Consider the following 27,899-nt stretch of genomic DNA (forward strand, 5'->3'; position numbering starts at 1 on the left):
TTAATGAAACTTAATAATTTTCCCCAATTAGCAAGTTAGCATCGTACTCAGTTCCATCTGGGAGCAGCGTCGTTTGATGAGATGCTTTATCTTGACGTGTATTTTCCGTTTTATTCCAAATCATTTCCTGCATTTATTTGTACCTAGCGTCGTAAGCCTTTAGCTTCATTGCTAATCCAAAGCAAAACAGGGCGGGGTAACAGGGTAGGGTAACAGTATGGACGGGGCACAATCATGTTAATTGTCCGGTGTGCACACAGCTTTAAGCTGTCATTTCAACATTAAACTTTGGTATCAAGGTGGGGGCCTCAAGGTAGCGTCTCGCATTTGGCCCGCAGGCCGCGAGTTTGAGACCCCTGCTGTTGGAGATACTTTAGTCCAATTTAAACACGAACCTAAGCGCCATTGCAAATAACCCTAACCCTTCCCTCACATTTGATAAAATATTTCCAACATTTTTACCTTTGCCTTGTTATATCAGCTCAATTTGTGTTAGGCACTGACAATAGAATTGGTTTTAAGGCCTTAAACGAAGTTTCTGAGTATGCAGCCACGGGTGGAAAATGTTTGGACACCCCTGATGTACGACAATGTAGAAAGGCTGCTTACATTTTAAATTGAAAGTGCAATTTGAACACTAGATGGAGACATTGTTCCATTTACACGCAAAAGCCTGAAGTCACTTCTAAGACGATCTGGCATCTTCTTAGTAGAGACGTGCACAAGTACAGATGAAATGCATTTTTTTGTGACCAAAAACATCCGACTTTAGTCAGCCTTCATCCGTGTTTGCGCTATTTCTGTGGATTTGTCTGAAATCGACATGGCAACTTTCAAAGGATTTAGTTTAATACACCAAACCGCGCTTTAAGCTGCCATTAATCCTCTTGGTATTTGGAAATAGACCGCTCTTTCCATGGTGCACCTTTTGGAAAATAATACAGCCAAGGGATGTACTTTGCATCTCAAAGACAACGTCACGTCCTATGTCTCGTTAGCTCACTAGCTAGCGGTCGTCTGAAGTCTGCAGCATAAGAGGCGCACAATATGACGTCAACGATGAACAACAGGAGTGTAAAGCTGACTATAGGTAACTTATTTCATGTCTACAGGACTCTAATAATGTTAAAACCCTATTTAGAAAGTCATGAACCGGTCGTCTATGCTCCAAGTAGCAAAGTATTTGTTAGCACTGAATCCTATATTGCAGAAATTAATTTATTTAAAAATATTTATATTGAAAATGAGACTTGCTAGTCAAGAAAATTGTGGTTATACAGTTGTAGTGAATTTAACATGAACGTTACAATAGCATTGTGATGGGAATGTTTAAACCTGGTACATGTTGCAAGGGAAATGTTTTGTGTGCGGGACGTTATACCGGAAAAGAGTCGTTGGCTAGTTTCGTTTGGCATTGCCCTGAGCCGCATGTCAACGTCTCCGCCATATTGGATAGGTCAAGTCTGCGCGGTACCTTCTTTAATACAACAAAAACAATTTGATTGTTTTAGGTACTTAACTATTTCCCCACTATATTAGTGCGTGTGTGAATGTATAAACGAGAGGAATTAACGTAAATTTATTAGTAAGGTGCTTTATGAAAGTAAGTACATTGACATGTATTCTTTTGCAGCGCAGCCTTGACCTATCCAATATGGTGGTGACGTTGACGTATAGCAACAGTGGACAAACCCACTCGATAAGTGTCTATGGCTAGTTTAGCCTGTGAGAATTGTACATGCTGTATGTTGTAAATAAAGTTAACGTGAGCTCGCCTACTGCTCTAGCCGTCCAATCTTTATGGTTCACGAAGTCCCGAGGTAGAGTGAAGCAGGTAAAAACCTTCTATTGGATTATTCTGCCATCGATTACAGATGATGAACATGCTAATTACCGCCAACTGCTGAACTCCATTACTTGATTGTCGAACAACCAGGTAGTCTTGCTATTCACCAATATATCCACTAGATGGCGCAATTGCACTTTAATTGTGCCTTCAACCACTTGTGCATTGCAATTAGGTCATCCAAACATTTTTTCAGTGCGAAGCATAGAAAAGCATTTTTGTTTAAAAAAAAAAAATATGAAAACCACAGCGCTGTAGCGTCACTATAATTTTCATTTACTGTCATCTGGAATAGTCTTGTTTGAAACATTTGGGATAAAATGACGTACGAGGAACTGAAATTACAAAGAAAAAAAACAATGAAATGAATTGTGAAAAGGCGCTCAATTGAAATTATGATTTTTTTTAAATACAAATTTATTTTAACACATTTTTTATTTTTTTTGAGACGATTAAGGCCTTCCAAAAGGTGCGATTGAAGTGAGTGTTAGTAATATTTCATTTGGGCTGCATCGGCATCCCTGGTGGTGTAGTGCTACACACTTCTGCTTTGCCTAAACCGACACTTGACTTTTGTTTGTGTTTTGTCGCTGACAGGGCGTCTACTTCAACCCTCCTCATCTCTTGAATCGCCATTGTTGACGAACAAATAACGCGCATGGATGATGACGTTGAAGACGTGTAAACCACAGCGTGGATTTGGCGCCCCCAGCAGGAAGTACAAGGTACTAAAGAAATATACCACCGTGTAGCCGTTATTGACAAGTGTAAAAATAAGTGAAATCATGTTAATAGCTGCTTGCTGTGGCAGGGAGGGGTAAAGTAATGGGGAGGCGGGGCTGCCGCTAACTCATCTGTTGATGTAATGATACATGTTAAACATTTTTTTGATTACAAACATTGCTAGCTTATATCATTGTAGTTAGCAAGCACTGTGAATGTGGTGGCAGACCAAACCATTGCACCCAGGTGAAGGGGTGTTCGGTCAGTATGGAGGTTTACTTGTGACCAGTGTGGATATTGAAGTGTTCCCACCAAAGGATTTAAACACAAGCTGCTGTGGGTGTGTAGCGCCTTGCAGCTGAGCGTCATGCTCGTATTTCACGCAAATCCCAGAATGGGAATCCTCTGCCTGTCGGACGTGGCGTTGGTCTTTCCTAAATGAGAAGCAGATTGATTTGATTGTCACTCTGTTTGATTAGTGAATACCTCCCCCAAGGTTACGGTGCAGAGCGGGAGTGTTTGACAACGTGTTGGATGTTCCCGACACGCCAAAGGTACGGGAGGCTTTTACTCGGATTGATCCATTTGACTTGGCCTGGCCGATATTATGGGAAGTGTTGTAACAGCTGCCTCGCCTTCACCTCCACTAGCATATTTTATTCTCCTCTTACCTCTTGCTGTTTTTTTATGAAACACGTTGCTCTGCATCTGGCCTTTGTCAAGTGTCAGGGGCTTGCACACAAAATCAAAATAGCACACTTAATATAAGATGCCGGTGTCCTTTCGATTATTCTTCCATCTGTTCATGTCGCGTCCTGACGGCCCAGCCGACCACTGCTCTGCTTAGCCGGAATCTGCGTTGTTGGCTTGAATGGTAACCAAGCAGAAGGAACAGCAGTGGTAGAAGAACCGTAAGCAGCCGCAACAATCTGGCACGGCCTCCTCATGCTGGTCACACGCCGCTGTGGGATGGCCTTCAGGCAGGAGTCGTTGCTCTGTCGCTCACTCTCGCGCTAAAGCCGCACACACCCGAGTGTTAGAAGCCAACGTTCCCTTCAATTCCCTTCAGTTTCCTTCAATTCCCTGTGTTCCCGTAATTTCCCTTCAATTCCCTGTGTTCCCTTCAATTCCATTCAGTTCCCTTCAATTCCATGCGTTCCCTTCAGTTCCCTTCAATTCCCGGTGTTCACTTCAATTCCCTTCAGTTCCCTTCAATTCCCTTCAATTCCCCGTGCGTCCTTCAATTCCCTGTGTTCCATTCAATTCCATTCAGTTTCCTTCAGTTCCCTTCAATTCCCTTCAGTCCCCTTCAATTCCATGTGCTCCCTTCAATTCCCTTCAGTTCCCTGTGTTCACTTCAATTCCCTTTGTACCCTTCAATTCCCTGTGCTCCCTTCAATTCCATTCAGTACCATTCAATTCCCTTCAGTTTCCTTCAGTCCCCTTCAATTCCCTGTGCTCCCCTCAATTCCCTTCAGTTCCCTGTGTTCACTTCAATTCCATTCAGTACCATTCAATTCCCTTCAGTTCCCTTCAATTCCCTGTGCTCCCTTCAATTCCCCGTGTTCCCTTCAACTCCCTTCAATTCCATTTGTTCCATTCAATTCCCCTCAGTAACCTTCAATTCCCTGTGTTTCCTTCAATTCCATTCAGTTCCATTCTGTTCCCTTCAGTCCCCTTCAATTCCCTGTGCTCCCTTCAAATCCCTTCAGTTCCCTGTGTTCACTTCAATTCCCCTTGTGCCCTTCAATTCCCTGTGCTCCCTTCAATTCCATTCAGTACCATTCAGGTCCCTTCAAATCCCTTCAGTTCCCTTCAATTCCCTGTGTTCCCTTCAATTCCTTGTGTTCCCTTCATATCCCTTCAGTTCCCTTCAATTCCCTGTGTCCCCTTCAATTCCACTCAGTTCCATTCAGTTCCCTTCAATTCCTTGTATTCCCTTCAATTCCCTTCAGTTCCCTGTGACAGTCACAGCAACCAAGGCTCGGGCATCTTCTGTAGCGTCCACATGGGGTTGTTTATGGTCCACCTTGAGTAAGGTTTAATATCCATGTTTGTCGGCCCTGATAATTGGCCGTTATGAACCAAGCGATAATCCGGCCTTACTTTGGTCAGGATGATCTATGCGTGTACCCTGTGGAGCCAGAAACCAGATAAGACATTGTTAATGTTTGGTTCCAGTCCTATTTTGGCAAAGCCGTTAGACCAGTAGTCACCCCAAATCTATGATATACAAAACAAAAATGGATTCGCACCAGAAACCTTCTTCGTGATTCGTAGATCTGGAAGGTCGGAGGTAATGAAACGCAGTCGGTGAATGGTGGTTCCTCGACGGGCAATTACCTGAATGCAACACCCCCCCCCTTTTTAGTGTTTTTATGAACACAATTTAGCAGCAACTGCTAGGAACTCCAAAAGAAAGTTGGTGTCTTGGAATCCTTTGATAGACGGAGGAGGAGAGTTCTGTGGGAAAGGAGGTCGCATGGGGGGAGCCTCCTAAATCAGCGGCCGCAGAAGCCCGGCTGTTGAGAGGAAGACACGGAGGCGTCTGGGAGATCAGAAGCAGGCCAAGACGCAGGAGGACGGCTCATGTCCGAGTATGTTTACACATGTTTGGACGTTTACATCAGCGTGCTAAATGTTCCCTCTGGGAACGTTCCATCTCCTACATGTGTCCTTTTAGCGAGCGTTGGTGCGTGTCTGCCTTGTACGTGTTTTATGGGAATCATTCCAACGTTCCTTTCTGGAAGGCGAAAAAAGGGGCGTGGCCGTCAGAATGATGTCATGCCACATGGTCCGGGCTGGGTTGTATGTTCAAGAAAAGAGAAATGCTTGTACGTGTATGCACTGTGGTTAGCACAGCTGTTGCAAAACAAAAAGGTTGTGGGTCCAAATCCCGGCTCAGGCCTCTGTGGACTTGGCAAGTTGTGTGTGTGTTTTTTTGTGTAGTGCAGCTGAGAGCCACACTTGAAAACATATTTGTTGGGTTAACTGAAGGCTCTACGTGGTCCCTACTGTCCGTGTGAATGTTCTGTCCAGTCTGTCCGTCAGTCCGGGGTGCGTCCCTGCGACATTGTTGCTATGCCTAGGATTCTAGGTCTTTATAAACCCTCAACACACCAGTATCTGACACTGATTGTCTAATGGTGGACTCGACTGACCCACGGCACGGCTTCGGTCCCCACGCGGTGATGGTGTGAATGGTTGTAATTGACCGGCGACCAGTCCGGGGTCATGCAAGTCAGTGGTAGTTTTTTTGGTCTTCTCGGTAAATAAAGACTTAGTTTGAGTTTGTCTTGGTTTATTCCATTTCAGAACAGTACTCCACCTTTAGGGATAAGCTCCGAACACCTATGTCTCTGAACAGGATAAGGGATGATGGATGGATGATGGATGATGGAAGGATGATGGATGGATGATGGATGGAAGCATGGATGGATGCATGGATGATGGATGATGGATGATGGATGGATGATGGATGATGGATGATGGATGGATTGATGGATGATGGATGATTGATGGATGATGGATGATGGATGGATGGATGGATGATGGACGGATGGATGGATGATGGATGGATGGATGATGGATTGATGGATGATGGATGGATAGATGATGGATTGATGGATGGAAGCATGGATGGATGATGGATAAATGGATGGATGGATGGATGATGGATAAATGGATGGATGGATGGATGATGGATGGATGGATGGAAGCATGGATGGATGCATGGATGGATGATGGATGGATTGATGGATTGATGGATGATGGATGATGGATGATGGATGATGGATGGATTGATGGATTGATGGATGGATTGATGGATTGATGGATTGATGGATGATGGATTGATGGATGGAAGCATGGATGGATGATGGATGGATGGATGGATGATGGATGGATGGATGATGGATTGATGGATGATGGATAGATGATGGATGATGGATTGATGGATGGAAGCATGGATGGAAGCATGGATGGATGGATGGATGGATGAGGGATGATGATCCTCGAAGTGAAGATGTGGCTGAAGATGTGACCTTGGTCCAAGGGCTTTGTTGACCTCCTCTCTTAGAGTTAGGAATCTGTTAGGAATCTGTAGTAGTCGTGTTACTTGATAGCTCCTAGCTTTGACATCCAGGGAACAGGAAACCACCAGAGACGGTTTGTTTAAAAGCCCCAAATGAGAGAACAGGATTTTCCCACCCCCATGAAACGCTTCATTTGTGACTTGTTAGAAACACTTTTTGATGGAGTACACACAATAACACAGATGATTTTTAAACAAAAACTATTCCTGCCAAACCGCCCCGCGTCTCCGGCGTTCATCGCCATCACACGACGGCGGCTGCGGTCAGACGCCATGATTAATATTCTATGCCAAGTCCAGTTTCTGAAGAGAAGTAGAAGAGAAGCAGCGTGTTCTGAGCCGTTAACCCTTAGATGCATAAGTGGGTCAAAAATGACCCGGTCAGGTTGTTTTCTTGAAATATCTTTGTAATTAAATTTTTTTCATAATTTCATATTCCAGTTATTCCTCAAAAAACATGTTTTTGATATCATGCCATACACATTTTTAACTCATCTTTTAAACATTTTAAGAAATTTTAGTTTTTGTGTTACTACCCCAACCTTCCATAAGTGGGTTAAAAATGACCCGGTCAGGTTGTTTTCTTGAAATATCTTTGTAATGAAAAATTGTTATCATTTCATATTCCAGGTATTCCTCAAAAAACATGTTTTTGATATCATGCTGTTCAAATTTTCAACTTATCTTTTATACATTTTACGAAATTTTAGTTTTTGTGTTACTACCCCAACCTTCCATAAGTGGGTCAAAAATGACCCGGTCAGGTTGTTTTCTTGAAATATCTTTGGAATTAAATTTTTTAAATAATTTTATATTCCAGGTATTCCTCAAAAAACATGTTTTTGATATCATGCCGTTCACATTTTTAACTTATCTTTTATACATTTTAAGAAATTTTAAGAAATCTTCCATAAGTGGGTCAAAAATGACCCGGTCAGGTTGTTTTCTTGAAATATCTTTGTAATGAAAAATTGTTATTATTTCATATTGCAGGTATTCCTCAAAAAACATATTTTTTATATCATGCCATTCACATTTTTAACTTACCTTTATGCAACACACAATGGATCCTCCCATTTTCTATTGTTGTACGGGGTCATTTTCTTTTTCAAAGATGTAAAAAAGTGAAAAATGAAGATGTTTCTAAAATGAAATCATTCTTGTGTGGTCCTAAATATAATACTAAATATTATACAAGTGATTATTCCTAACCAAAATGGCAAAATTGGCATAAAAAGGCATTGATTCTAGTATGGGTCATTTTTGACCCACTTATGGAAGAGTGTAGGGTCCAGCCACTCGTGCATCTAAGGGTTAAACAGATTTAGTGTATTAATAAAGTTTGGGAAGTACACCAGTTGAGCAGTCCATATATACAAAGCAATCTTTATGTGTACTGCTTAAGAATGACAAAACATCATCGTGACCCTTCATTTGTGGGAAAAACGTCTCTTTCTTGGTTTTATGCTCCATAATCATAATAATCTACGTGGCCATGAATAATAGAAGATCAGCATTGCCCATAAATGCAAGGCTGGGCAGCACGCTGTGACAAGCCTGAGTCGCTCAGCAAGAAGCCAGAGGCGAACCTCAGCTCGCTCGAGGAAGTCATCTTTATTTGCAGCGACCCGCCATGATTGACATTTACCCTGACGCACAATGCAAGCCGACGGGTGTCCATCAAACCGACCTCACTCTCGGTGCAAAAATAGCAAAACACGTCACACAACGCAGCGCATAATATAACTGCACCATACATACACCGTATGAGGATAGAAATAAATGTTATATCATATGAACTGGACTTTTTTTGGTAAGCATCCACAATTCACATTACAACATTTTGCCTCAGTTTGCATAGATTTTCCAGTTAAATATGAGCCGGAAACCTCATATTACAAATATACAACATAAGGTGGCCAGAAATATTTCAATATTGAACAAAGCAAAATTTGTTCTCAATCAGAAATCACTCCACACTCTTTATTGCTCTCTGGTTCTACCATATCTTACTTATTGTGTGGAAATATGGGCTAATAACTATAAAAGCAATCTTCACTGGCTAAATGTACTGCAAAAAAGGTCAGTAAGGATAATTCATAATGCCGCCTACAGAAAACATACCAATAATATATATCACTATATTGACACTTACTATGGTAAGCATTATGTCATTGGATGCTCATATCACCTCGTATTTTGGTACGTGACAAAAATAAAATAAAATAAATTAAAATAAATTAATAAAATAACAAATTATTCATTAATTCATTCATGAATGAAATGAAAATAAAATAAATTAAAAGAAATGTATAATATAAAAAATATTCATTCATTCATAAATGAATAACTTTTCATTTTATTAATTTATTTTAATTTATAAAATAATACATTTTTCATTCTATTAATTTATTTTAATTTTTAAATTAATGAATTAATAAAATAAAAAAATATTCATTCATTCATTCATAAATGAATCTTTTTTATTTTATTAAGTCTCATTCATTCATTCATAAATGAATAATTTTTTATTTTATTAATTAATTTTAATGAATTTATTTTTTGTCACGTACTGAAGTACGGGGTGATATGACCATACAATGACATAATGGGTATATCACCTATATATATATATATATATATATCATATCGTATATCATATCACCTTGTACTTCGGTACGAGGTACATTATTAAAAAAACAAACAAAAAAAAAACCTTAAACTGTATTATGGAAAACAGGAAGTGAACAAATGTAACAGTTACTGATTGTAAAAGTACCAGATGGAGGGGTAGGATTTAATAAGCTTTGCTTCTTCCTACTCCTTTTGGACATGTGGAACTGGGAACTGATTATGGGATGCACTCAATTGGAATCTGATGCATGTTCAAATCAAATTAAACCATTACCATTACCATTACCATATTAACACACTGTCTTGATATTCAATATATGATCGTTCATGCTTCCTACTGTGGCATCAAACATCATCAATGCCATTACTGGACATTCTGGGAGTCTTAGTCAGTAAGAAGGCTTTCATTTTTATGAGGTTCTCTGTCATTACTGAGTTATGCAAAGCAACCTCAGATGTTTAAAGTGCTTCTGGAAAAAGGGACTCAAGCCCATCCAGCAAGTTCTATAACACTTTTACAGTCATAATAACATTTCCAGGTGGACTGTGTTTAGTTCGGGCCCCCCGGTCAAGTTTGCCCACCCATGCTGTGTCAGGTTAGCTTCAGGCCACTGACTTGGTTATGGAAGAATACGAAGTGTAATTTGCCTTTAAAATAGTTCAACCTGAACTTTGCTAGCACGTGATGGTCATGCTAGGTAGGTCCCAAAGTTCCCAAAACTGCAAAAACAACCGTAGTCATTCACGCTTCCGAACACATGTACGATGTTCTTGTCCGGCCAGCAGCTCCTAGTTCCTCAACTTTTCCGTATTCCCTCCAAAAAGCAATCCAAGTGTAGCCTGAGTTATGCTTTCCAGACACTTACGTTCGGGGTCACGCCTCGGGATGCACCTGGAATGGTGGCAGACCGTCGTCATGTAGAAAGAAGCGTCTGTGATCACTAGGATTTTGGCAAGGCACCATTCGCCAGCATATGGTCTGGAATAAAAACAATCCATGCCGAACGCTCAAAGCATCGACAAATCAAAACGTTTTATGACGCGTCAAACTTCCAGCCACGGTCCGCTTCAGGTCTGGTCTGGCAAAAGAAAACCACTTCAGGGTGAAGGTTCTGGCACGGGTCAACACGGCAACACTTCCGACGTATTGTAAACACCGACTCCACTCATTCGCCAATGCGTCTGCAAAAGGAGAACGTGTTTCTGGTTGGACCGTTTGACTCCCCGACTGGCTCGATCCATTTGGCCGCCGTCGATACACAAAAAGACAAAAATCTGTTTCAGTCATTTTCTCCGCTAGTTGCCGCAAGTCCTGCATGCATGCAACATTTGACTTTGGCAGATGCGCCCTGCACAATCGCAAAGCGTGAAGTCGAGGAGTGTCTGGTCCGCACATGGCGAAGACGAGTCCAGCACCCCCGGAATGTCAATCACTGATTGACAAACAGGACTAAACTAACAAAAAGCTAAGGTGCAAGCCATGATGATCGTCTGCGTTTGGTGTTTTATTCCCGGTATTCCTCCGCTCGTCTTGTAGCTGTCGCTATTCCAAACCAAAACAAAACAACCCATCTCGGAAAAATGTCCGACTGGCCGTCATGGTGGGAACATCAAACCGGCTCGGAGACGCACCTTCTCAAATGATCCCAACCTGGGACTCGCCACATCCAGTGATTTGATTTGGCTTTCATTGGCTGGGATTTCAACTACACACCTCCGTATTTTAGGAAAGAAATGAAAAGGAATATCATAACTTATGCAAATTATGGATTTATTCAAATTCAAATTTAATAAAATATTTTAAAAAATACATCATATAATAATTCGGATTAAAGGCGTGCCTTTTTTTCATAAAATAATGATTGGTATTTTCAAAACTGATATCCTTTACATACTCCGTATTTTAGGAAAGAAATGAAAAGGAACATCATAACTAATGCAAATTATGCATTTATTCAAATTCAAATTTAATAAAATATTAAAAAAAATACATCATATAATAATTAGGATTATAGGCGTGTATTTTTTCATAAAATAATGGTTGATCTTTACATACTCCGTATTTTAGGAAAGAAATGAAAAGGAACATCATAACTAATGCAAATTATGCATTTATTCAAATTCAATTTTTTTTAAATATAAAAAAAATACATCATATAATAATTAGGATTATAGGCGTGTATTTTTTTCATAAAATAATGGTTGATATTTCCAAAACTGATATCCTTTACATACTCCGTATTTTAGGAAAGAAATGAAAAGGAACATCATAACTCATGCAAATCATGCATTTATTCAAAGTCAAATGTATTAAAATATAAAAAAAATACATCATATATTAATTAGGATTATAGGCGTGCATTTTTAAAATAAAATAATGGTTGATATTTCCAAAACTGATATTCTTTCCATACTCCATATTTTAGGAAAGAAATGAACTAATGCAAATTATGCATTTATTCAAATTCAAATTTAATAAAATATTTAAAAAAAATACATCATATAATAATTAGGATTATGTATGTGTGTATTTTTTTTGTAAAATAATGGTTGATATTTCCAAAACTGATATCCTTTACATACTCCGTATTTTAGTGCCCTCTGCCTTTGTTTGGACACAGTATTCCCAGGAAAGGGATTATTTTCTCAGACTGTATGATAACTGAGACAGCGTATGCAAACCAAGACGTGTTCTTGATGGTAAACCGAAGCGTCACTACACTTTATGTCTTGTTGATGTACGCAACTCTCACTGCACGGCTGATTGAAGGCCAAAGCCACAGAATACACGGAGTACAAACCTTAACATCCTTTTCCTTATCCCGAGGTTAGAATTCCTTAGAAAACTTCCATCTGCTCCTTTTTGATTTATGACTTTTATAAACGACGGTTTATTCAAGTCCTGCCAACCGAACCCTCCGGTGGTCGCCGTTTCTTCGCCTTTGAGCTCGTCATCCCTCGAACAAGACCATTACTCCGGATCCTTCTACAGTTGACTTTCCCAGACCGACATCAAGCCGTGTACCGATTTCGCTCAACGTAGGAAACGCTGTTTATTTGGAAATCGTTCCCTCCGGATAGAATCTGGATGGAGCTTTAACCGGAGCCGAGGTTTCCTTCAGTGGCGAAGGAAAAGGAGACAGGAGGTTACATATCAACATTTTCCATCTGGGAACCCAAACTATGCTTTCCCACTCCACACTGGGAATCGGACCCGGGCCAAAAAGGCTCTCATGCATTTGGACAGGCCCCCCACCGCCGTACTTACATACCATCTTACATTCTTACATTCTGATTCCTCAGGGCCCCCCCCCCCCAGCAGACTGTACCAGCCCGGTCAGAGGAGCTCATCAATAATGCAGACCAGAACATCTGCCTTGAGGGGCCTAGACCGGCCTTGAGGGACCAGGTCTAGTCCTAGACTTCAGGCCCTCAAGGCAGAGCGATTGGTTGGCACCCTCGGGGCGGCGGGGGGCACTTTCCCACAGATGTATTTTATTGATGAGGAAAAATAATATCATTTTTGTAGCATAGAGATGAAATATGAAAGAAAAAAAATATTTTTTTAAAGTTGTAATATTATGAAAAACAGACAAAACTAAATTGGGTGTGGTAAAAAAATATAATATTATCAAAGTAGAATGTAAATATTGTGACAAGAAAATGTGAGAACAAAGTTTAAATATTTTGATAATTAAAAAAAACAGCAAAAATTGGGAAAACGGCCTCATAATATTTATTACACTTTTATTTTCCTTAAATATAAAAATAATTAGGCTGTCATTTTTGGATAATTAGGTGTGGTAAAAGATATAATATTATCAAAATAAAATGTAAATATTGTGACAAGAAAACAAAATATAAAATATTTATATTATATATGATATTATATATATTTATAAAATATAAATATACAAAATATTTGGATAATTAAAAAAAACAGCAACAATGGGAAAAACGGGCTCATAATATTTATTATACTTTTATACTATTTATTATACTTTTATATTATTATACTAATTTTCCTTAAATATAAAAATAATTAAGCTGTAATTTTTGGATAATTAGGTTGTGGAACAAAATACGAAAATGATAACAAAATTTCATTTTTGTAGCACCAAGCTAAAATACGAAAGAAAATTCTTACTACTTTTTTAAGTCGTAATAAAACAAAATCGAATAAATCTGTACTCTGGAAAATTAGGTTTGCGAAAAAAATCAAATGTTACAAGAATAGTCAAAATATTAAGAGAAATCATATTCTAATGAGAAAAATGTCACACAAACAAACTTGTAATATGATGAGCAAAAATAATATTTGTAGCATAGAGGTGAAATATTAAAGAGAGAATATGTTATGTTATGAAAAACTAATAAAACAAAATAAAGCTGTAATGTTTGCAAAAGGAGGTGGGAGATAATTTGTAATATTATGGAAATAATAATATGGGAATAATAATATGGGAATTTTGCTATTTTCTACTCTTGATTCACCCAGTTCTCCCAGTTTCCACCTGGGCCGACTGTGACATGCATGACTTGTATGACCCTTTGACCCCCGGCCCCCCTTATGGTGTTTAATCCGTGTGATAGTTCAACTTCTTCCTGTTCGGATGCAGCATAACTGGAACGCCACGTCACGCAGAATTCAAGCAGCCATAAATCACATTCCACCTTCTCCGTTTCCGCCGTTTAGCTTTCGAGACATCTCCGCAAACAGAAATCCGATATTCGCTGGAAGGAACCCCCAATCCGTGTGTCGCCGCAACTCCGCCAGGTTATCTTCCTGCGGTTCCCGACTAAGTGTGATTGCTGCTATCTGTAATTCCCACCAACACTAACCAGGCTCGGAATGTCCACAAGATGCAAGAGCGACACTTATGTGGTTTGAAACCGGACTCCTGCGGGCCAGCCTTTCCTCGGAAGTCAAAGCAGCAACAGTCCTTGTCTCCCAGCCGTGGATCCCCAAATTAGAGCCATGCTTCAGTGAAAACTGAGGCATCCTGCGTTCCGACCGTGTCGTTCCCAGTTCATGATCTTTCTCTCACAACAATTTTGGGGGTCGGATTCGGGCCGGCGGGTGGTCACACTGTCTGTGGAACACATCATTGCCGGGATGATGCTCTTTTCCAGATTCCCGATGTTGTCCTCTTTCCACCGGGGCCCAGTGCTACGGTTTGTGAGCGTGAAAACCACTGTTGCTCTTGAACGCACCCCTTAGCCTTCCTTGTTGCTTGTGAAATGTGAGAATAAAGTCAGAATATTATGGGAATAAAGTCATAATTCCAAGTAGAAAATGAACCAGGAAGTTGAAATAGTTGGCATTAAAAGACAAACAGCACTGGGAAAAGTATCTATAGTTTATAGAGTCCATGATTGACAGAATCCAGACATCAGGTGGCCATTTAACAGGAATAAACTTGGCATATTAGGAGCATAAATGCTGGATTATTTAAATAAAATAATAAAGTTGAAATATTACAGAAAAATAGTATGAGAAACAAAACAAAGTAGTCATAATATTATGGTAATCAAATCATAATATTAGAAGACAGAAATATACAAAGATTGTTTCAGAAGAAAATAAGAATTTGGGGAAAAATGGAGATGAAGAGCAAACGTGAAGTTGATGCTAATAATAGGCTTTTCCCGCCTGCCACCTTCATGAGGATAAGACATATAGAAGATGGATGGATGGATGGACAGATGGATGGATGGACCGATAGATGGATGGACGGACGGGCGAATGGACGGATGGATGGATAGATGTACGGACGGATGGATGGACGGACTGATGGATGGACGGATGGATTAAGGGGGTGGATGGATGGATGGATGGACGGATGGACAGATGGATGGATGGGCCGATGGATGGATGGACGGATGGATGGATAGATGGACGGACGGATGAATGGACAGATGGATGGATGGACAGATGGATTAAGGGGGTGGATGGATGGATGGACCGATGGATGGATGGACGGATGGATGGACGGATGGATGGATGTACTGATGGATGGATGGCTGGACAGATGGATGGATGGACGGATGGACCGATGGATGGATGGATGGATAGATAGATGGATGGACGGACGAATGGATGGACCGATGGATGGATGGATGGACCGATGGATTAAGGGGGTGGACGGATGGATGGATGGACGGATGGATGGACGAATGGATGGATGTGCAGACGGATGGATGGATGAATGGATGGATGTGCGGATGGATGGACAGATGTATGGATGGACAGACGGGCGGATGGATGGATAGATGGACAGACGGATGAATGGACAGATGGATGGATGGACAGATGGATTAAGGGGGTGGATGGATGGATGGATGGACCGATGGATGGCTGGACGGATGGATGGATGTACTGATGGATGGATGGCTGGACAGATGGATGGATGTACAGATGGATGGATGGACGGATGGACCGATGGATGGATGGATGGATAGATAGATGGATGGACGGACGAATGGATGGACCGATGGATGGATGGATGGACCGATGGATTAAGGGGGTGGACGGATGGATGGACGAATGGATGGATGTGCAGACGGATGGATGGATGAATGGATGGATGTGCGGATGGATGGACAGATGGACGGATAGATGGACGGACGGATGAATGGACAGATGGATGGATGGACAGATGGATTAAGGGGGTGGATGGATGGATGGACCGATGGATGGATGGACGGATGGATGGACGGATGGATGGATGTACTGATGGATGGATGGCTGGACAGATGGATGGATGGACGGATGGACCGATGGATGGATGGATGGATAGATAGATGGATGGACGGACGAATGGATGGACCGATGGATGGATGGATGGACCGATGGATTAAGGGGGTGGACGGATGGATGGATGGACGGATGGATGGACGAATGGATGGATGTGCAGACGGATGGATGGATGAATGGATGGATGTGCGGATGGATGGACGGATGTATGGATGGACAGACGGGCGGATGGATGGATAGATGGACAGACGGATGAATGGACAGATGGATGGATGGACAGATGGATTAAGGGGGTGGATGGATGGATGGATAGACCGATGGATGGATGGACGGATGGATGGATGTACTGATGGATGGATGGCTGGACAGATGGATGGATGTACAGATGGATGGATGGACGGATGGACCGATGGATGGATGGATGGATAGATAGATGGATGGACGGACGAATGGATGGACCGATGGATGGATGGATGGATGGACCGATGGATTAAGGGGGTGGACGGATGGATGGACGAATGGATGGATGTGCAGACGGATGGATGGATGAATGGATGGATGTGCGGATGGATGGACGGATGGACGGACGGATGGGTGGATGGACGGATGGGTGGATGGACGGATGGATGGATGAATGGATGGACGGACCAACAGTATATCACAAAGCTGAGGTTTTTCTTGAAATATGAATTAGTAATATATATGACTAGCATCCTTGCATATTCACCATGTGGCCCTGGGTGCGGTGTGTGTGTGTGTGTGGGGGGGGGCATGGGATGGTTGTCTGACTGTGTAAATGTATGTTTTTATGGATATTGATGAATGCATATGTTTAAAAGACGCATCCATTGTCTACCATAAACACATCACTTGTCAGTCATCCCAGGACTAATAAAGGCTGAGGTGCTGCTTTATGGCTTGCAGGTATTTCTTGTAGTGTTTATAGACAGGAAAGTATGTTGATATAACAGAACATTTACATTTCTCTTGGCTTTTTGTCTGGACCTGTCCTCTCCCTAACAAGAACCACATTCACGCTGCCTTTGAACGCAGCGCCACCAGGGGAGATCTCCACCTCCGTGAAGACAGACACGTGACTGTACAATATTAAAGGTCACAGAGGAGCCATGTTTCCGTGTAGTGGGCTCCAGTCAAGACCCAAAATGTCATTCTAATATTTTGGTAACTTCGGGGCAAAAATACCATAAACATGCATGGTGAACTTTTAATATCTCATACTGTATGTCTTTATTCCGAACCTTCACTGGTCTCGCTGTCCACTTTATCTGGATCTGTCACTCATTTCTGTCATCTTTTCTCGGAACTTTCGCTAGCCGCTTTATCCGTACCAGTCACCCGTTTCTATCGGTGTCTGCTTTATTCGTACCAGTCACCCGTTTCTATCGGTGTCCGCTTTATCCGTACCAGTCACTCGTTTCCAATGGTGTCTGCTTTTCCGTACCAGTCACTCGTTTCTATCGGTGTCCGCTTTATCCGTACCAGTCATCCGTTTCTATCGATGTCCGCTTTATCCGTACCAGTCATTTGTTTCTATCGGTGTCCGCTTTATCCGTACCAGTCACCCGTTTCTATCGGTGTCCGCTTTATCCGTACCAGTCACTCGTTTCCAATGGTGTCTGCTTTTCCGTACCAGTCACTCGTTTCTATCGGTGTCCGCTTTATCCGTACCAGTCATCCGTTTCTATCAATGTCCGCTTTATCCGTACCAGTCACTTGTTTCTATCGGTGTCCGCTTTATCCGTACCAGTCACTCGTTTCTATCGGTGTCAGCTTTATCTGTACCAGTCACCCGTTTCTATCAATGTCCGCTTTATCCGTACCAGTCGCTCGTTTCTAATGGTGTCTGCTTTTCCGTACCAGTCACTCGTTTCTATCGATGTCCGCTTTATCCGTACAAGTCACTCGTTTCTATCGATGTCCGCTTTATCCGTACCAGTCACTCGTTTCTATCGATGTCCGCTTTATTCGTACCAGTCACCCCTTTCTATCGCTGTCTGCTTTATCGGTATCAACCACTCGTGTCTATCGCTAGCCGCTTTACCCGTACCAGTCACTTGTTTCTATCGATGTCCGCTTTATCCGTACCAGTCACCCATTCGTTTCTATCGGTGTCCGATTTATCCGTACCAGCCACTCGTGTCTATTGCTAGCCGCTTTATCTGTACCAGTCATTTGTTTCTATCGGTGTCTGCTTTATCCGTACCAGTCACCCGTTTCTATCGGTGTCCGCTTTATCCATACCAGTCACTCGTTTCTATCGGTGTCCGCTTTATCCGTACCAGTCAGTGGATTCCTGAAGAATGTAGGAACAACTACTTTTCTTCCGTTTCCACTTTGTGCATGTGCAACAAACCTACTAGTACGGTTACTTGTTCTACATTTGTTGGCCCTGCCCATGAGCCACATCCGTGACAAGCACTCCGTGTCCCCAAGATGACATCGGTGGAGGTCATCCGGCGTGACCTTGTCCACATTTGCACATGCACAGCCCAAAAGAATGTGGTGAGTGATCAAATCTCACGGCATCCTCATTGCTTCCTGAGCGTGGACGCAGACCTCCGCCGAGCTTTTCACTCATGCTTGGCCATGTAGGAAGCGTGTCAACACCACGTGTCAACAGCCTGCATAGAAACACTTCAGCTGTGAGCGAGGCCACAGGCACCACCTTCCTGGTGGGAGGCTTGGAGGGAGGGAACGTAGCTAGCATACGGCAGGAACGTAGCTAGCATAAGGCAGGAATGTAGCTAGCATAAGGCAGGAATGTAGCTAGCATAGGGCAGGAATGTAGCTAGCATAGGGCAGAAACGTAGCTAGCATAAGGCGGGAACGTAGCTAGCATAAGGCAGGAACGTAGCTAGCATAGGGCAGGAATGTAGCTACCATAGGGCAGGAATGTACCTAGCATAGGGCAGGAATGTTGCTACCATAGGGCAGGAACGTAGCTAGCATACAGCAAGAACGTAGCTAGCATACAGCAGGAACGTAGTTACCACAGGGCAGGAACCTAGCTAGTATACGGCAGGATCGTTGTTACCATAGGGCAGGGACGTAGCTAGCATACGGCAAGAACGTAGCTAGCATACAGCAGGAACTTAGCTCCCACAGGGCAGGAACGTAGCTAGCATTGGGCAGGAACATAGCTAGCATATGGCAGGAACATTGCTACCATAGGGCAGGAAGGTAGCTAGCATAGAGCAGGAACGTAGCTAGCATACGGCAGGAACATTGCTACCATAGGGCAGGAAGGTAGCTGGCATAGGGCAGGAACGTAGCTAGCATACGGCAAGAACGTAGCTAGCAGAGGGCAGGAACGTAGCTAGCATATGGCAGGAACGTAGCTAGCATAGGGCAGGAACCTAGCTAGCATAGGGCAAGAACGTAGCTAGCAGAGTGCAGGAACGTAGCTAGCATACGGCAAGAACGTAGCTAGCAGAGGGCAGGAACGTAGCTAGCATACGGCAGGAACGTAGCTAGCATAGGGCAGGAACCTAGCTAGCATACAGAAGACCCAAACTTTTTCTCTGCAGATGACAAACTTTTTGTTTTAATATTATGACTCTAATGTAATATTATCAATAATAATAATATAATAATAATAATATTTGCTTTGTTTGTTTGCTTTTGTTTTTAGTCTTCATATTAAATGATATTTTAAAAATAATAATAATACATTTAATTTATAATGTGCTTTACATCAAATGAATGATCAGAAAATGCAACAGTTACAATAAAATAATAAAAGTTAACAGCAAGTGTCACAATAACACAATAGGAACATCCAAAATAATGAAAATATAAATAATAAAAAATAATAAAAATAAAAATGTGCTGAAAATGACACTCCCTCACTCACGGTGCAACCAAAGGTAACAGATGTAGAACACGCAATGTAGCTGCACCACACAGGCTAGAGTGTTGAAAGAACAGGAACATACATGCTAATCACATATACAGTATTTTATACCCGCAAGGCATGCTGGGTAACTTCCTGTCAGGGAAGTGTGCATGTGTGTTGGAATAAAACTGTATATATCATGTACTCACATTTAATAAGCTTGCTTCATATTATCCAAGTTAATATCATGTAATCACATTCTTCATATTTTTCTTCATATTATCCAAGTTACTGTTACATGCACATATTATTCTTCATATTATCCAAGTTACTATTACATGCACATAGAACACACGCTTGCATAGAGCATCACATTCCTTTAGACACTGTTTTCTCTTGATGTCCTTGAACTATCTGTCTCTGCTTTGCTTTCTCAAAATATGCTTGCTTGATGTTGAAACCAGTCTCAACCGTGTGAACTGTTCCCCCTCCCTTAGACGATTGAGACCTATGTAATAGGGCACACCTAAACTTTAATAAAAGAAGGAGAGCAGGGACTGTTTTTCAGAGTAGGTTGGATGAATGTTACTGAACAGTCTCTGATCACTCTCCTTGCAAGCCTATATCTCACGTCTTTGTGTCTTCTTTCACAGTTGGTGATAATGTTTTGGGTTTAACCCTAACATTAAATTGGTCCTTCGAGCCGGATTCCAACAGACCCGACGATTCCAGCGTGGGAGAGAGATCCAGGCAAGTCTGTGGCCACAGCGACCAATACCCTTTCCGGGACTGGTTCCTCCCTCTCGGGCTGGGATCCGACGGTTGACGGAGATCCAGGAACACGGAGACGTGAGTAGAATATTTCACTTAAAAAAGGAATGTGTGACGAGTGAAATAAAATACCGGTATTCAAGGGGTGACGAGTTAGGCGATAAGGTATAAAAATCCTGCAGGTCAGACAGTTAAATTCCGTAGGTGGGTAGACGCCCCTAGTTGAAACAGACTAGTTAAATTCTACACAGGACGGCGGAGTCCTCTGTGCTGAAAGAAGTGTACCAAACCCTGACAATTCTAGACTCTATCAGGTAAACAAAGACCAGTTAAAGTCCGCGCGAGGGCAGACTCGCCTGTTGAAAAGGATACAGTTAAATTCTGCAAGCGAGGGCAGACTCGCCTGTTGAAAAGGACACAGTTAAATTCTGCAAGGGCGGCGGCGTCCTCTGGCAAAAGGAAAACGCGTTAAAGGTGTGAACATGTGTGTGTGAATGGGAGTAAGATTACCACTAGGTTTCGAACTCCATACCAAACAGTGAGATTGTAAGTGGTGACTTGTTGTGGATGCAAAGGCAAGAATTGTCCGCCCTCACCGGGGTAGAAGCTTGACAATTACCACAATAAGGCATTGATCACCACCTCACTAAGAACATCCCCAACTATTAGGACTCCCTAGGAGCACTCGTCATAGTTGGGACCAAATTGTCAAAATGGGAAAAGGGCAAAGTAAACAACGTAAAAGAGAAATAGACAAACTAGAATGTAAAGATTGGACAGTGGTAGAAAAACAAGATCCAGAAGCACTAAAACCGTATAATATTGGATAAAACAATACGATTTCAATGGGAAACTTTCGGTCTCGGGAATAAAAGAACTACAACAAAAAATAAGAAATAAAACCGACTCAAATGAGAAGAAAATGAAAAAGGAAGGGTATGAGATGACATGTACGTGGTTAAAAATGGCAGGCGTGAGAGAAGCAGGTGAAAGGCGAGCCAAACAGGAGAGACAGGAGAAGAAGAGGCAGGAGGAAAAGAGAGAAAAAGCAAGTGAAGCAAAGGCAACAGTGGCAAGGGCAAGTGAGAAGGTAGACAAAGCAGTAATGTTTCACAGACAGGAGGACGATGAGTACGACCACCAAGGTCAGGGCCGTACGCTGAGGCAAGACAGATGTTAAAAGAAAACACTGAGAAAGTGGAGGAAAAGCCTAAAGATCTAAAGAAGGCAGGTGTACTAATAGAATGTGCTGACTCCCCAGTAAACACACCAATATTTCCTGTGAAAAAGGCACCTCCATCAACAGGGTGGAGGATGGTTCAGGACTTAATAGCAGTAAACAACGCAGTAATCCAAAGATCGCCGTGTGTTGCAGATCCACACACGTTGCTGAATTCGCTAAATCCAAAAGCTATATTCAGCATGACTAGGCTTGTCTTAACAAATACAACCAGAACCAAATGATGAACCAGTAGTGTAATTACAAGTACACCAAATAAAACTAAATTCATATGAAGGAATAAAACCAGCAATAGAAGATTTGTTAAAAGCTTAAGTCTTAGTAGAATGCGATAACCCACCATATAAAATCCCTATTTTCAGTAAAAAAAAAAAAAGGAAAAAGTGCCACTCTCTGTGGGATGGAGAATGATACAGGACAAGCTGTAAATCAAGCTGTGGTGGCAAGAGCACCTTGTGTGCCTGACCCACACACATTGTTAAATTCTTTACCAACAGATGTCACATGTTTCACCGTAGTAGACATCAGGCATTCTTCTCCATTCAAATAGAGAAAGAAAGTTCAGGTTCGCATTTACGTTTGCAGAAAAGAAAAAAATAAATAAATAATAATAATAAATAAATAAAATATATATATACATATATATACGTACACACGCTTACCACAAGAATATTGTGAAAAGCCCGACAATTTATTCACAAGCAATGATGGCCAGTATGTCCACGTTTGAACCCCCGAATGGAAGCCAGAAATTATTATATGTAGATGACATCCTACTAGCGTCACAAGATAGGAGGTCATGTGAGGAAGACACAATAGCCTTATTGCACCATTTAGCAAAAGAAGGCCATAAAGTGAGGAAAGACAAACTACAATTTTGTAAACAATCAGTGAAGTATTTAGGCCATCAGTTGACAGGACAAGGGCGAACCATTCTAACAGACAGAAAACAAGCAATCTTAATCTCCCTGAGGAAGGCCAACCACATGATTATGATGAGCTAACAACACAAACTGCAAAGTGTAGACCAGACTTATTAGATCAGACACTAACAAAAAGGGGTGATTTTGTAGATGGTTCCTCAAAGAAAAACAATAACAGGCTATGCAGTCATAGCGCTTACAGAAGCATGCAAATTAATGAAAGGTCAAAAAGGTGACAATTTATACTGATAGCCAATATGTATATTCAACAGTACATATCTTTGCACAATATTGGCAAAACAGAGGTATGATAACATTAACGGGAAAACCAGTAACTCATGCAGGACTATTAACAACTTTACTCGAAGCAGTGCAAATTGCCAAAACAAATTGCTGTATGTAAATGCATGACACATATACTAATAATTCGGATCCAATATCTTTAGGAAATATGTTCGCTGATAAAATGGGTAAACAAGCGGCACTAAAGGAACTGAACCATCTTAACACAGAAAAAATTACAAGTACACTTTGAGATCCTGGCAGACATGTAACAACAGAATCCAAAGCAAGAAATTGACCACTGGCTAAGGAATAAAGCAACCCTAGACAAAAAATGTTAATATGTCGACAGATAATAAAACAATCTAGAAGAAAAAATTAAAATTTGCATAAGTGGGACGCTATTTTGAGCCATGGTTTTACACATGTCTCACACCCACTTTACTATGGATTTTTGTATTTTTGTAGGATTTAATTCCTATTAACACCCACTTTACTACGTATGGATTTTTGTAGGAGTTAATTCTTATTCAAAAAAATTTTTTTTAGAGCGTGTTTAGCGTGTACAAAAACAATGCCCAGGGCAGCTTGCGACCTCGGCGTGGCCAATTTCAAAAACCACTATACTTATTTCAAGAAATACACGTGGACTTCATTGAACTCAACAACAGTGAAGGAAAAAAAAATATTCTGTTTAGTGATAATAGACTCATTTTCAAAATGGATAGAACCGTATCCTACAAAACATCCAGATGCACTTACAGTAGCAAAGACATTATACCAAGATATGGTATTCCAGAAAAAAAATATAGCGATAATGGCTCACATTTTGTAAACCAGATTATAGATAACATAGGCAGAGCATTTCATATTGATTTAAAACGACATTGTGGTTATCACCCACAGAGTGCAGGACTAGTAGAAAGAATGAATGGAACAATAAAAAATAGATTAAAGAAATGCATGGAAGAAACAGGCAGACAATGGACTCAGTGCCTAGACTTGGTCAAACTACACATTAACATAACTAGTACCAACGGGTTAACACCTTATGAAATTATGTTTGGGCGACCATACCGATTACCATACTTTAAAAATGAATGGGAAACGAATGAAGATAGCAACCTAGCAGATTATATGAGAAAAATGTTGCAAAATATCAACAAATTAGACAAACAAAATAATGTTGAGCAAACATCATCCGTTTCTCCACAGGAGGACCAACTGGTAGAACCAGGAGATTGGGTACTGATTAAAAGCATCAAGAAGAAGCATTGGTACTCACCAAAGTGGGAAGGCCCTTATCAAGTATTATTGACCACACCAACTGCATTAAAAATAGCAGAACGTAATACGTGGATTCATTTAACTCATTGTAAAAAGATTCTGAAATATGACTAAATTAACTGCTTCTATCGTGATTTTCAGTGTAGGAGTTCTTATGTGCGTCATTACCATAGCATTGTGGTACTTACTGTAATAAAAAAAAAAAAAAAGAGATTAAATAAATAAATAAATAAATAAAAAGGGCTTGTTAAATAAATAAATAAATAAAAAGGGCTTGTTGGGAGGGTTTCTTTGGGTTCCTACCGTCCTGCAAGGTAAAGTCCGACTACAAAGGGGGCTGCACTTTTAGTGTGTAGTCGTCTCAAACCCGGTGAAGATTGTCCACAGCCTTGTAGGACTTTAGAGGGAGCCGGGGAATACCCGTCAACATGGCCTACGTTAAAATAGGCATAGCATTATTGGTTACAGTGGGTATTGGAATGATCATTACAGGCACAGGCTTACTCCTTCATGACCAGATGCAACAACCGGACAGGCGACGTTTTTCTGACCTAAACATAAAACAAAACATCACGGATCCTGCTTGTGGCCAACACCAACCTCAGAGTATGTATTCCACAAAATAAAACTACCGTCATCACTCTAACAGTTAAGCACTTACGTCACAGGGGAACGTATGCTAAGCCAGATGGGAGTCCTTGGTACATGATTAATGATAGAAAAGGGGGTTGGGAAACACTAGTGGCAGATCCTCAAGGTTACGACTGGTCGTCATATACTAAAACTAGTTACGCTAAACATCAAAGGCCATTAATGTCACTTGTTGAGAAAAACCAAGGTAAAACTTTAGTTTTGACTGTAGATTTGACATCAGGACAGCTCCTAAGCCCAATTCCAACCAAAGATACTTCATGTGTGTGGTTGGGATGCACCTGTTGGGAATTCTTGTTATGCCAATGGAGGACAGGCTATGATACGTGTTACCCAATTCAGTTATGCCAGACTTACTCAGCAAAACTACAAAGACCAGAATTAACCAGGGCATCAATTAGAGCAGGTGTTAAAGTAGCTGTACTTCAAACCACTGATGATTGGTTCCAAGTATTTACTGGTATTTCTGGCCAAAACAACAACTGGTTACTCATGGCAGAGCAAGCAGCAAACACCACCAACCAGGACTGTGTGGTTTGCATGGGACCAAGACCGCTGCTGCAGATAGTTCCTTCTGTTTTGAATAAAAGTTGCCTTTTACAGGTCATGACGAAGACCAACCCCACGGGAAACTGTGCTATTTTCGATAAGGTTTTCCCCCTTACAGGTCCAGAGAAGAAGAAACCACTGTTTTCAAATAAAGTTGCGATGGGAAATTTCACATGTATTCACAGGACTGGGACTGGCAACACATTGGGTTCATTGAATGTTTCCTTATGTGTGGAAACTGAGACCGTCGACGTACATTTTTCTCCCTTATCACGTAGCGACATATGGTGGTGGTGTGGTGGTAACGCCATATATGACAAATTACCTTTCAATACTACAGGATATTGTGCTACCGTTACCTTAATTCTGCCTGTACACATATTCCAGATCACAGCAGTTGAGCTACTACATACATTTGACACCATACTCCCACATTTATGGACTAGGACTAAAAGAGGCTTGGGATGGAGTGATAATGATCCAACTTATATTGATGCTATAGGTATTCCACGAGGTGTTCCCGATGATTATAAACTGGTTAATCAAATAGCAGCTGGGTGGGAATCTATTGTACCTTGGATAACAATAAATAAAAATGTAGATAGGATCAACTACATCCACTACAATGTGCAGAAGCTAGGAAATTATACTCAAGATGGTTTTCAAGCAATTCATGAGCAATTGTCAGCTACATCCTTGATGGCTTTCCAGAACCGCATTGCTCTTGACATGTTACTGGCGGAGAAAGGACATGTCTGCGCCCTTTTTGGTGAGAAGTGTTGCACGTTCATTCCGAACAATACAGCAGCAGATGGCAGCCTCACCAGGGCCTTGGATGGACTTCAGTCCCTGAATAAGAAGATGAAAGAGCATTCAGGTGTTGATACCTCTATGTGGTCTGGGTTCGCTGATTTCTTCAGTAAGTGGAAGCCTCTTTTAATGACAATTGCATTGGCAGTGACAGTTTTTGTCAGCATTCTGACAGTGTGTGGATGTATTTGTATCCCCATTTTTCGCAGGATTTGCACCCAGGTAATATCCTCTGCTATTTCACCCATTCAGTTACATGTTCAAGAGCTTTACACTCTTATTCCACAACATGACGACGACGAAGATGGTGTTAACATTAATAAAGATAGTGTTGACCATGACGATGAAACATCTTTTAACATTACTGATCTTTTTCCAGATCCAGGTGACTATGAGTAACATTTCTCCTCTAGGTGTAACTTTTTCTCATATGTTTTTGACTTTATGATCGAAAATCCTCGTGAAGTGATCAATAAATGATGTTCTACAATGAGTAAATTGGATAAACAGGGGGGAAATGTTGGAATAAAACTGTATATATCATGTACTCACATTTAATAAGCTTGCTTCATATTATCCAAGTTAATATCATGTAATCACATTCTTCATATTTTTCTTCATATTATCCAAGTTACTGTTACATGCACATATTATTCTTCATATTATCCAAGTTACTATTACATGCACATAGAACACACGCTTGCATAGAGCATCACATTCCTTTAGACACTGTTTTCTCTTGATGTCCTTGAACTATCTGTCTCTGCTTTGCTTTCTCAAAATATGCTTGCTTGATGTTGAAACCAGTCTCAACCGTGTGAACTGTTCCCCCTCCCTTAGACGATTGAGACCTATGTAATAGGGCACACCTAAACTTTAATAAAAGAAGGAGAGCAGGGACTGTTTTTCAGAGTAGGTTGGATGAATGTTACTGAACAGTCTCTGATCACTCTCCTTGCAAGCCTATATCTCACGTCTTTGTGTCTTCTTTCACAGTTGGTGATAATGTTTTGGGTTTAACCCTAACAATGTGGGCTACCCAGCATGCGTTGAGCCTAGGTAGGCTTTCGGGTGGATAAACTGTTGGCTCGGGCCGTGGTGCTTTGGAACATTTCATTTTCCTTTGGGGACTTTTGTATTGTTTTGTGTTGCCTGCCACGACACTTCCTACGCCTTCAGAGGTCAGGCTGGAATAACCAGTACGTATTTTCCCACTAAAGTTCCCTCCTGTGTGTATTTGTGTACGTGGATAATTGTGTGGTGCACTTTTACCCGAATGACAAGTTTTTTCTGGACGCATGGAGTCCAGTCTAAAGACTTGAGCTTTAAAAAGGCTGAGTGTATCAGGGATCCTTTAATAACATAATAATAAATAAATAATAATAATAATAACATAAAAAAACACAAAAAAAACAAAACAAAAAACAAAAAAAAGTCTTTCATGAACAATGCTTGGTAGAGTTAGTATCAGGGATCC

At 41.2% G+C, this 27,899-nt stretch overlaps 1 protein-coding gene across 3 annotated transcripts; it reads left to right on the forward strand.

Moving 5' to 3' along the window:
* Positions 1–27,379, forward strand: LOC131129913 (uncharacterized). Of its 3 annotated transcripts, XM_058073855.1 has the most exons (4): positions 1–1,090; positions 2,444–2,571; positions 20,563–20,758; positions 24,341–27,379. In XM_058073855.1, the coding sequence occupies exon 4, from the start codon at positions 25,118–25,120 to the stop codon at positions 26,819–26,821; it is 1,704 nt and encodes a 567-aa protein (XP_057929838.1). In that variant the 5' UTR covers positions 1–1,090; positions 2,444–2,571; positions 20,563–20,758; positions 24,341–25,117; the 3' UTR covers positions 26,822–27,379. The 3 variants fall into 3 exon arrangements, with proteins under 3 accessions (XP_057929838.1, XP_057929841.1, XP_057929840.1); XM_058073858.1 differs by lacking the exons at positions 1–1,090; positions 2,444–2,571 and adding an exon at positions 5,143–5,166; XM_058073857.1 differs by lacking the exons at positions 1–1,090; positions 2,444–2,571 and adding an exon at positions 20,108–20,478.
* Positions 27,380–27,899: the final 520 nt, after the last annotated feature.

This window comes from Doryrhamphus excisus, chromosome 5 (genome assembly GCF_030265055.1).
Source record: "Doryrhamphus excisus isolate RoL2022-K1 chromosome 5, RoL_Dexc_1.0, whole genome shotgun sequence".
NCBI classification, from domain to species: Eukaryota; Metazoa; Chordata; class Actinopteri; order Syngnathiformes; family Syngnathidae; genus Doryrhamphus; species Doryrhamphus excisus.

Excerpts from the sequence above, each read along its gene's own strand:
- LOC131129913 (XM_058073855.1), top strand. The coding sequence starts at position 25,118 with ATGATTAATGATAGAAAAGGGGGTTGGGAAACACTAGTGGCAGATCCT.